Source organism: Nuphar pumila, chromosome 5 (assembly GCF_984573655.1).
Source record: "Nuphar pumila chromosome 5, dmNupPumi1.hap1.1, whole genome shotgun sequence".
In the NCBI taxonomy this organism is placed as follows: Eukaryota; Viridiplantae; Streptophyta; class Magnoliopsida; order Nymphaeales; family Nymphaeaceae; genus Nuphar; species Nuphar pumila.
In genome coordinates, this window is record NC_143253.1 from 19,807,641 (window position 1) to 19,819,767 (window position 12,127).

Sequence of the window (12,127 nt, forward strand, 5' to 3'; positions counted from 1 at the left end):
TGAAAGATTACAAAGCACATTTGAGGATCATTTTGGAGATTCTAAAAGAACACCAGCTTTATGCAAAGTTCTCTATGTGCGAATTCTGGCCTAAGAAGATTTAACTTTTGGGACATGTGATCTTGAATGATGGAGTATCTATAGATTCTTTTAAAGTGAGAAAATTTGTTATGTAAATTGTTAAATGTTGGTATGGCATTTTTGGAACCTTAACAATAAATCTTAGATTTTTTCTGTTAGGTGGAGGTTGTGTTAGATTGGTGTAAGCCAAAAAAAGTTATTGAGTTCCACAGTTTCTTTGGATTGGCAAGCTATTATCGGTATGTTATTTAGAAGTTTTCATGTACTGCCTTGCCAATGATCAAACTCCTTCTCAAATGAGTGAAATTTGTTTGTGACAGCAAGTGCGTTGAGAGCTTCTAGTTGGTAAAGCAAAAACTCACATTTATGCCAGTGTTGACCTTGCCATCAAGACAAGATGGGTTCGTTGTGTATACAGATGCCTGAGGTACGAGTTTGGGGTGTCTGTTGATATAGAATAAGAATGTTATAGCTTTTGCATCTTGTTAGTTGAAGGTGAACGAGCGTAATTGTCCTACACATGACCTAGAGTTGGTAGCAATAGTGTTTGCTCTAAATATTTGAAGGCAATACTTATACAATGAGCAGTTTGAGGTGTTCACCAACCATAAGAGCCTCAAGTATTTGTTTATTTTAAAATAGTTGAACATGCATCTGAGGTGGTGACTCAAATTCGTAAAGGGTTATGAGTTCACTATTGCATACCACCCAAGAAAGGCAAATGCAGTGGCAGGCACCTTAAGCAAGAAAGCGAGCAGTGTATTGGCTAGTCTATGGAGCCAAACTGAGGATCTTATCGACTGGAATCCTTTTGGATGAGACCAAGGAATAATTAGTATATCTAGTATGATCGTAGGGACTAAATTGATGGACCAAATCATCAAGAAACAAAAAGATGATCCGCAATTCTCACAGATATTAGATGTGTGCAACAAGATGAGTTAGCCCTACATTTAGAAGAAAACTGGAGCATATGGCGTAGGCTATGGGTGTCCAATAACCCACATATTTGAGAGAATCTTCTGAATGAAGCTTATAAAAGCAGATATATCATACACCCTAGTAGTATCAAATTGTACAAATATCTACAATGAAAGTAAGTATTCAAACAACTTTAATTAATTTGTACCTCTGTAGTAGAAATTGAGTTTTTACCTATACATGTTTAACTTTTCAGTTATTGGTGGATGTGAATAAAGAGGAAAGTAGCTAAGTATGTGTCTAGATGCTTGACCAGAAAGTATGTCAAGATAAAGCGCCAGAGATCTGGTGGGTTGTTGCAGTAGATAAATATCCCTAAGTAAAAGTGAAAATTAATCATGAAGGACTTCATGGTGGACTTACTTAAGACTCATAGGAGTAAGGATGTTATATGGGTGATAGAGGATCAACTCACCAAGTTAGCCCATTTTCTCTCTATTAAGTTCAATCATACCTTAGAGAGCTTGGCAGATTTGTATGTGAAAGTGATAGTATGACTACATGGTCTATAGTGATCAATCATATCATACATAGATCCATGGTTTCTATTCAAGTTCTGGGGTCATTTGCAGAAAACCTTGGGTATGAAGTTGAAGTTCTGTACAACCTTTTACCCTCAAGCAAATGGACAATCAGAGCGGACAATCCCAACATTAGAGGATATGTTGAGAGCATGTGTCATGGACTGAAGAAGCGAGTGGAACTGACATATTGTGTTGGCAGGGTTTGCCTATAACAACAATTATCATGCTAGTATAGGGATAATGACTTATGAAGCATTATACGGACGATTGTGTCGATTACTTGTTTATTGGGATGAGGTTCATGTGAGGTCGACTGAGTCATCAGTAATGATTAAGCACTACACTGAGCAGGTACAAAAGATATGAGATAAATTATTGGCAACTCAGAGTATGTAGAAGAATTATGCAGACCGACGACAATGAGATCTCACATTCGAGGTGGGAGACTTTGTCTTTGTTCGAGTTTCTCCTACTAAGATTGTGATTCATTTTAGTAAGAAAGAGAAGCACAGTCCTAGGTATCTAGGACCATTTGAAGTCCTAAAGAAGATAGGTGCAACGACTTATTGGGTAGCGTTGCCACCTTAGTATGCTCAGATTCATGATGTATTTCATGTGTTCATCCTCAAAAAGCATGTACCAAACCCATCTCATGCAATCCAGTATGCGGATATTAAGGTACAAGAGGACTTGACTATGAATAAACACCTAATTGAGATCGTGGATTGAAAGGAGTCAATGTTGAGGTCGAAGACCATTCATCTGGTGAAAGTATGTTGGCAACATCATGGAATAAAGGAATATACATGCAAACCCGAGTTGGCCATGCAGGAGAAATACCATTAGTTGTTTGAGTAGTTTAGTATTGAATTTTGTGGACAAATTTTTTTAAGGAAAGTAGGATGTAATACTTGCAAAAATTTTGATAAGTATTTAAATAAACAAAGATGATTTATTATCTTAAATATGACATTTATTTATTTAAATATGCTTGTTAATTATAATTTATGTGGTACATTGATTGGAAATGAAATTTCAGGTGGATTAGAATTTTGTCAAAAGTTAAAATGAAATTTGAATTTAATCCAGAGTTAAAATTGTGTAAATTAGAATTTAAATAAAATTTAAATTTTAATTGGGTTTGAAACTAATTTCACTTAAATTTGGATTTAGTATGTGGGTTTGGATCCAAATTAGGTTTGAAAATTTATTGTGTTGGAATTTGGTATAAAATCCAAGACCTGACATGGATCCACGATCCATTTTAGAAATATTGGTTTTTTCATAAATAAAAAAATAAAATTAATTAAAATTATTTAAGTAAATTACCAAGGAGGTGGGGCCATACCCTCATGGTTGGACCTTAGTTACTAAAAGAAAGAAAGAAAGAAAAAAGAAAATGTGAAAAGAAAAGTTTTGAAATTCAACTTGTGTTGAATTTTGGAGTTCAAAAAGAGGAAAGAAAAAGAGGGTCGAACAACCCTCTCTCACCTTGTATTGTGGGTTGCTAAGGCAAGCCAATGACATGCCCTAGCCTTGCCATCTCTCTTTAAAAAGAAGAGAATAAGGGGGGGTCGTCCCTAACCCTTTCTCTCTCTTTTTATTTTTCCCTGTTCTTCTTCAAACTTAGAAGATTCTAGCAACCATTAAAGCTATAATTAGATGTTGCATCAAGTAGAGAAAACATTCAATTCATTAGAACTCATATTTGAGGTAGGTACCTCTATCGTATAGGCTCGAAAATGAATTTCGAGTACGTAGCGAATGCAAAATCAAGATCCATAGTGGATCAACCATAGATCTTGCATTAGAAAGGTTTTAAATGTTTGTATATGACACACCTCATGCTTATATATTTCAAAAATATTAATTTCTTCGAAAATAAGATCTTATTTGGGGTTTTACCAAAAATAAAATTTGAAGAAAAAAAACCGTGTAGTATTTTAAATTAGATGCAAATCAGTTTTGATTATGTATGTTTACTGATTTATATGCATGATTAGATGAATAATAATATTGAAATTGTTGTGTATGGTAATTTAATAGATCTGTAATAAAGTTTGTTTTATTAAATACCATGATAGATTATGAAAAGAGTATTTTTTCAAAGATGTGCTTTAGATATTAGGAAAAACATGATTTTGGATATGTGTTAAAACATGAATCATTTTCTATTCTATATTACAACACAATGATTGATCTATTATATGGGTAACATGTTTAGAAATTCATGATTAGATGTTTTTACATGTGTTTTCATATAGACTGTTAAATTCAGACAATACCTATATATTGTTTGTATTTTTCTAACTGAATAACTTTGGTAGAAAAATCATAAGGCATAAACGAATTGAATTCTAATGAAATTCTTTAACATGAGTTGTATAGACATGTACATAAAGTTTCATTAAATAGGGCTTGGCCAGAAAACCTATCATTTGAGGGTTATAGTTTTTGTAATACGAACCAGAAAACCTAGCCTGTGTGCATAATCAAATCTGCTATGTCCTACCGCAAAAAAAAAAAAGTAAATCTGTTTTATGGATTTTTTTGATGATTTTTTAATATATATTGTTATACATCTTGAACATTCTATGAAAAATAAGAAAAAATTTATAACTCTTACCAGTTAGTACTCTAACTCTATTCAAGTTGGTAAGAATTTGTTACTTATAAGAAATTAAGATCTGCATAATTCTCTGATAGTTCGGTCTAAATTATTTTTGAAAATATTGGCAAGGAGTTTTGCAACAAGAGTAATTTCTATTGAAAGGTAACATATAAGTATATTATCACAAAAATTGAGAAAATTATAGGCCTTCATATAGGATGCTAAATCATTGCTTCTTTAGGGACAATAATTCAACAAGTTTTTGTCCGAGAATTACTGTAATTAAAATATAAGAGGTTTTTTGGATTTGTAAATTGAAGATGTTAGGGGACAATTATATGTATTATCCAAAAAAATTGATTAATTGTTAGAGCTCTGTATGTGTCGTGGCAGAACCTGTAACAACAGAGTGATTTCTGCTATTTACTGTTTATAAATAATAAATTGTGAACCAATGTGATTTATTCTATGACATGCTTTCATGTACATGGTCGGTTTATAGATCTTGGTATTGTCTAAGAATTTTATAAAATTGGTGTATGACAACATGATAGATGTTTATACATGATGGTTATGATGAATGCCATGTTTGCTTGATGTGATGTATCATATGAGTCGAACCTTATGAGATGACAATATGTACTCATTGTTTATGTTATGCGCATGAACATCATGCATTGTGTTAGTGGTGTATATGAAGCATGTTGAAATATGGTAGGTTGTGAGAGATCCTACATGCACTCGCCTCATGAGGAAACCCGGGTTCAGTGGATCCACAACAGTGTTTTTGTGCACCATATTGTGAATGTTTGTCATGCATGCTCATACACACTCTAAAGATCAAGCGAGGTATGACTGAAGGGTACTTTCGAGAGAAGTATGTTACTGCAAGTCTGGCTCAAGGGTATCCCATAACAACTATATGTTACTGAGAGCTTAGTTTGAATGAGTTTATATTGTTTTATATTGTTTGTAAAAGCATTTAGAGGAAAACTCAGGCTTGAGGGCCCTTTGGTGCGGTGGCACTTGAGTTGACTGGTGAGTTTAATTAATTAACAATTAGTAACTCGTCCAAACCAATTGTTTACCTTAGAAAGGGTAAGCAGTACACATGACTGTAGATTTGGAGAGTGAGGCGTCTCCTCAGTTTCCCATCTTCAGCATAGGAAACCAATACTACTTGATAAAACCTAGATTGGTTGATCCACGTCTCTGCAGAGTTAGAATTGATTCCCTTGACCATTAGAGTGTCACTTGGTTGTTGGCAGACTCAGTGGGTGTTTGCATATCTTTCTTTGTCCATAGGGTTAATAAATATATGGTATAATGAACCCTCAATCTGATTGGTTAGATCAAAGTTGAGTCTCTTGGAGTGTACGAGACGAGAAAAGAGAAATAGTGCATTAGAGACAAGGTTCACCTTCTACACATGTTTCACATGTTCCATATGTTGAGATATATTAAATGATTGTATGTAATATTGCATGATCTTGATTACTGACAAATTTCAATGCAGGTATTGTGCTAAAGAGTAAGTTAATATTGTTTATTTACCTGTATGCTCAAGTGTGTAGGTAATTTAGATATATGATATGTGCTTGATTGATATGGACATTTATACTTTGTGTATTTGAAATTGATTTTCTTTTTCGTATGGTAGAGTGTTACCTACTGGGGCACAGTTTGACTCTCTACTTTTATCATTTTTCGGGCATTGAGTAAGATAGTGATGAAGTATATTTATGATGGTGTCATGACATACATAATTATTCTTTTCCTGAATACTTGGCTTATGTTTTGGCTCTTGGGCATTTTAGATATTTTAATATTATATTAAGACTCTGATTTTATTACGATTGAATGTTAAATTAATGAATGATTTGTTTCGAACTCTATTTCAATCATGTATGTGTGGTGGTTTGATTATAACCCACCCAAGTCTATTTGGGTTTGCAAATGGCTTTGATAGCCCTTCCACTGGTGTTAAAAAAAAATCTCTAAAATTTCTTGATATAAAATTGGGATGTTACAACAACTATTAGATTTGTTTGATTGCAAATTCAATATCCTCTAGTAAGAAGTCCAAATCCCATGTTCCCAACTGCAAAAGGAACTAAGAGAGTTGGGTTCAAATTGGATGAAATTTGTGTAAAAAGACAATGTGTTTTTCCTCTATGTCCGCATTGTATGAAGGACATATTGTTGTGAGTCCGAAGTTCAGGCAAACTTTGGGTTTGGTCATTGTTAGAGATTTCAGGTATGAAGAACATTTTTTTTTTGGAGTTTTAAGGCTTTTAAATGATAAAAAATGATTTATTTATATGATGGATCAAGGCGTTATAGGTTCAGTTCAATTTTATGGTTTAAGAGAGAGTTTAAAGATTATATATCCGGACAAATTTTTAACACATGCAAAAAGAGTTTGAAAGCATGTATGCTCGTAAGGTAAAAGTTTCAACATTTTATGGCTTAGGATTAGGCCTAGAAAACTTTTTAAAGTTTAAAAAATGTTGGTTCGTTAGGATCCAAAGATAGATAAGCTAGGTTTTGGTTGAACCATGATATTGACATATCAAGATATGATTTTTTTTGATATGTAAATTGGGTTTGGTTTAGGATAGTTAAGGCTAACTACAGTGAATTTTAGGTCTGTCAAACTACAGCGATGATTTTTAGAAAACCGAACTTAGATGCAGACTCAAAAAAAAATTCAACCTCGCGACTACCAAGTCACTGGTGTTTCTAATAGCTTTAATAACATTTTAAGTACAAACCATTTTTTCATACATTAATATGTCAAACAATATTCTTTAACAAATTAAATAATGAAAAAAATGTATGCCCTCGTGTCCTAGGTTTAAAAATTTTGGGAACTTGCATTTCCAACTCGTCACGGTTCGTGTCCTTGTCGTTGTGGCACATAAAATTTTCACACTTTTTTTTTTTTATAGTGAAAATAGCGGATATTGATCGGATGTTGGTAACGGACTACATGGGTCAGTCCGGAATAACTGATCGCACTCAATTCATTTGTTTTGAACCCGGGTCCTATGTGATCCAATCGGTCCATGATCGTGTCAGACCCGACCCGTTGACAGGACTCCATATATAGCCATCTTCCCAACTTGATTACTCTGAGACTTCCCCCACCGCCCTCTCCCGCGCGCTCTCTCTCATCGCCATCGAGAATGACGAGCCGTTCGATCGTCGCCTCCTTGCTCCTGGTCGCTTTGATCGTGCAGGTACTCGTTATTGCCGGATCTTCTAAATTCCCAAAAATTTCGCGTTTTTCTTTGTTCTTTTCCAGCTTTCACTAGACTTCACATATGCAAATTTCTATTTCTTCTCCCTTTGCTTGCTTCCCCTCTTTATCGTGTTCGTAGCTTGGTGATCACGTGGTATCCGACACAAAAACCACCTTATTGGGTTTATAGGATTAGGGTTTCATCTAGCAATTATTGCCGTCGTTGCTGCTGCGCGGTTGAATTTTGTGTTTTGATCCCCTTTTTTCGGTGTAATTTAGGGATGACAAACAATCTCAAGAGTGATTGGGATCTAACGGGATCATGCGTTTTAGGAAATGATAGTCGAACTATCTGTATCACAATCATTATCATCATCATCATCACAATAATCCTCTAATTAATTGAAGAATTTGATGTTTAATTCTGTATTAAACTCCTCTAGCTGATGCTTCTAGTTGTTATCACGACCTTCGTTTTTTGTCAGATAAGTTATCAATTAATTTATCATGGAGATCGCATCGGTTGTTACGTGTGCCTTAATTGCATCACCAAACACGCTAAGAACCAAGGTCTTGGTAATGCACGACTATGTGGCCATGTCTAATGCTTTGATATTAGCATTGTTCCGGTATTCCACAAGCTAAAGATGTACTGTATCATAATGTGTTGCAGCATACTTATAAACCAGTGTATTGTAAATTGTATAAAGGAGAAACTAGTAAAAACAGAAAAACAAAGAAATTAGAAGAAGTTAGTTCACTTTTTTATTAGTTATTTATTTTGACCATATTAGGAGAAAAAGTCTGACCAAATTTGAGTAGAACCTAAAAAAGGAAAAAGAATGAAGCAAGGATAGTTGATTCTCTCTCTGTGTGTGGAAGTATAACATGCCATACAATCTATTCTGACTTTCAGTCATAGTAATGTTTTCTGGCTCTGGGAATCATCCACTGCTTATGTTGTTTGATTCAACTATATATTCTTGTTTGTGTAGTGAAAGTATATAATTTTTTTAGTGGGATGTGTCTGCATGTGCATGGTGACTTGTTATTGGTGCACCGAAAAAAGGGAGCACATTGTTGCTGAAGTTAAAACACGGAAAGATCGCCACTAGTTAAGGTTCACAGACATTCAAAAACAAAACTTACCAATAGGGTCACAGTAACATTTCCCATCTTGGTAAACTTGAGAACAGTAGCATCTGCAGTAAGAGTAGAGATAGATGTAGGTTTACAGTCAATTGGGGTGGATTTATCTCCGATTCTCCAGTTATACAAATGGAGCACTGGAATCAATGGGTCAAGTTGAAGGGTTACATGCTCTAGCTGATAAGAAATGAGATGGAAATATTGGAGAATATGAGACAATGAAACTAGTGACCTAGTGAACAACAAGACAGACATGCTTTAATACCATTATGGGCATCATTGCATGAGATAAACCCTTTCCTGAGAAATTCAACCCATCTCCCTTTCCATGGGCAACATGAAATTAAAACCAAAGCACTAACAAAATCCACACAATACAAGTTGAAAAAAAAGCAAACTCTATTCTGCCAAATAAGGCAATTTATTGCTTCACATCCATCACGTGTTATTACTTCCACTATTTGAGGAACATTTTGTCCATTACAGTATACAGAAATAGTACTTAATCAAATGAGAGGATAAATGCTTATAATTACAAATGCTAGCTAAACCAAATTAACCCAAGCTTAATTGTGTCCTTTTTATGCATGGATTTGAATTTTGAGATGACAAATGACAATAGTGTTTGATCTTCAAATGGATTTGGGGTTGACATGAGCAACTAACATTAGCTATGTAGTCAAATTCAAAATCTCTAGGCAGTGCCTAGTCGTTAGACCCCTAAAAAGACTTGTCGAGGACTAGTCGGTACCCCAATTAAAATATACAAAAGTATACAAAATATACATAAAAATGTGCTTAATTCTTTTAGTAATAATATGTTTTCATCACACAAGTACAAAATTCCACATGGTTTCACAAAATATGCATAACCAGAATACACATAATTACACATGCACATATTCAATTATTCATAACATATTCAGTATAATAAACAAAATATGCATTTAGCCTTTTAGAAAAAAAATGATTTTAACACACATACACACACATTTATTCATAGTATAATCAGAAAATGTATGTATATATATTATATATTTGCGTGTGTATTTATTTAATTGTTTATTTATACAAAAAAGTCATACTTTCAGCCTTTCACAGAAGCACAATAACACATACATATATAAATAACATATTACATGACTAGTAATATTAAACATGCTTTTAGGCTTTTATATAAAAATTCATTAGAAACAAAGTAACATACACCGATGTAAAAAACATGATCAATTAAAATTAACTGTACATGCTTTCAATGTTCCACAAAAAAAAATCCCAAAAAGCAAAGTAACACAAACGTATATATAAATAACTAAGCATGTTTTCATCATTTCACAAAACTAATCACAAACACACACACATACAAAATTATATTTATACAAATTACAAAAAGAACAACATAATACATATAATAACAATAAAATGACTAAACTGCCTTTACACCTAGGTGTGGCTGCTTACCCACCGATTAAGTGCTCTAGTCGGTGCCTTATCTGAAAAATTAGTACCTTTTAAGGTACCCACCTAGGAATTGCAAAGCCTAGGCATTTTATTTACTCCTAGGCCGACTAGTCAGTGCCTAGTTGGCACTTTTGACTACATAGGGCATTAGCAAACTGCATGACTATCACAGTTGGCATGTTGACAGCATAAGAAACACATGGATCTAAGATGACAATAACAAGTTTGATGTTCAAGTGCCATATAAAGACTAGGGACTTGACATAGAAAGAATCGTCATATTCCCGTTAGTAGTCTATGTCACATGGACACTTCCCCTAATGTGTGTCTCTTGTCAACACGACACTACACTAGACACCTCAAGACACTTTGTGTTGTGGATACAATCAACCAATGTTTGGACATGGTCAACATTTTATCCTCACATTATGATCTGGATCCCTTTTTTGTAGTGAAATTCATTTTTTCTTTTAAAATTTGTCATTGGTTACAGGCATTTCAAATTTAGCTTAGGTTAGTTATTTAATATTTAATAATTATAGTGAACTAGTACTGTTAAAGAATCTGCACTTAAGAATATAGTCATGCTTCATTGTGTACATTGTACATCGGACACACTTTACTTTTAACTTTTTGTTTATTTTATATATATCTGATGTATGGCCACGTCCCTGTGTTGTGGCTTTTACTGAACTCTTGTATCGTAACAAACGTGTCCTGTCCCATACCCATGCCCAAGTTTATGTGACATAGTCAATGATCAGGAGACAAATGAAACCATTACATAGTGCATGTTAAAATATTAAATTAAAAAGAATAAAAAGGCCTCTAGGAAAAAAATATAAAGGTCAAGCATATCCTACTCTATAATGATTCAACATAAGGACTAAAATGTTCCTTACTTGACAAGGTTATACAAAGTAAAGGGAAAGAAACATAGACAATCAGTTTCACAACACACTTGGTTGGTTTGACAACATCCAATTTATTCTTATTTGCTTATATCTTTTATTGATTTTTTTTATAGATGATCATAAACAAAAAAGAGTGTTGCAATTCATGAGATGGTTAGGAGGCAGTTAATTATGTGCTTCCGTCATACTATCTCAAAAGTCAAACCTTCGTAGGCAATTGCAACCTATTTATGCATTGGCTACCAGGCTGTTAATTATGTGCTTGCATCATAATATATTAAAATTTAGTACTTCATAGTTAATATTATTTCAACTGATTTTGGCTGATGCTGTTCAGGTATTAGCAGCTGGAGTGTTAGGAGCTGGTTGGGGTAGTCGAAAGACTGGGAAATTTTCTGTTTTTTCCCTATTTAACCTTAAAGGAAAGAGCAAATTTTGGAATGAGGATGTAATTCATGGTGGTAAGCTATCTATGTGGATTTGCTTTTTCTTTTCTCCCCTCTACATAACAAGTGTCATTGATCACTGTATTGATGGTTTGATATTGTTCTAAAGGCATAATTGTGCATTGAACTGGTCTGCTAGATTTAATAATGTCATAATCATGGAATTTATCACCTAATGTTTATGTTTCTGGAATATGGTGAATATGATGATTCTTTTTCATTTTCCATCTACAGATGTAGCCTGTAAAATATAGCTTAACATAGTCTAAGTGAACCTGCTAATGGTAAATGTATTGGAGAGTTCTGGGTATCTTACTATGTTTTGTTAGAAAAGGTTTGTGCTTGTTGTTTTAAGTTCTTGGTTATTACTATGTGAAATATGCATTCTATTGATGAAAATTCCATTGATGGATGACATCAAGTTCCAGTAGCTTGCTTTTGCTAGTAATTTTCAAAACTGATAGATGCATGGATGTATATGTACATGCTTGCATATATGTCTTCAAAGAAAAGGACAAGTTAATTGAGCCTAAAAGTTTATGCGAAGACTGTATGTCATCAATTCCAAATAAGACAGTTGCTGTAGTTTGCCAACTTTTGTTTGGATTGGTTGTGTTATACTGATACTCTTGATGTTGCAGGTTTTGATGATCTGGAAAGTGTGGAGTCTTCTACCTCCAGGAAGATGGGTGTACTTAATTACACGAGAGCAGGTA

General features: G+C 33.9%; 1 protein-coding gene across 1 annotated transcript in view; it reads left to right on the forward strand.

The window, feature by feature from the left end:
• The first annotated feature begins 7,339 nt into the window (after positions 1-7,339).
• The window catches only part of LOC149837026 (uncharacterized), a 37,524-nt gene continuing 32,736 nt past the window's right edge, over positions 7,340-12,127 (forward strand). The window contains exons 1-3 of the mRNA XM_090007210.1: positions 7,340-7,439; positions 11,303-11,426; positions 12,053-12,124. Of these exons, the coding sequence (XP_089863336.1) occupies positions 7,386-7,439; positions 11,303-11,426; positions 12,053-12,124 (250 nt within the window). The 5' untranslated portion in view covers positions 7,340-7,385. The remainder of the gene's footprint in view (positions 7,440-11,302; positions 11,427-12,052; positions 12,125-12,127) is intronic.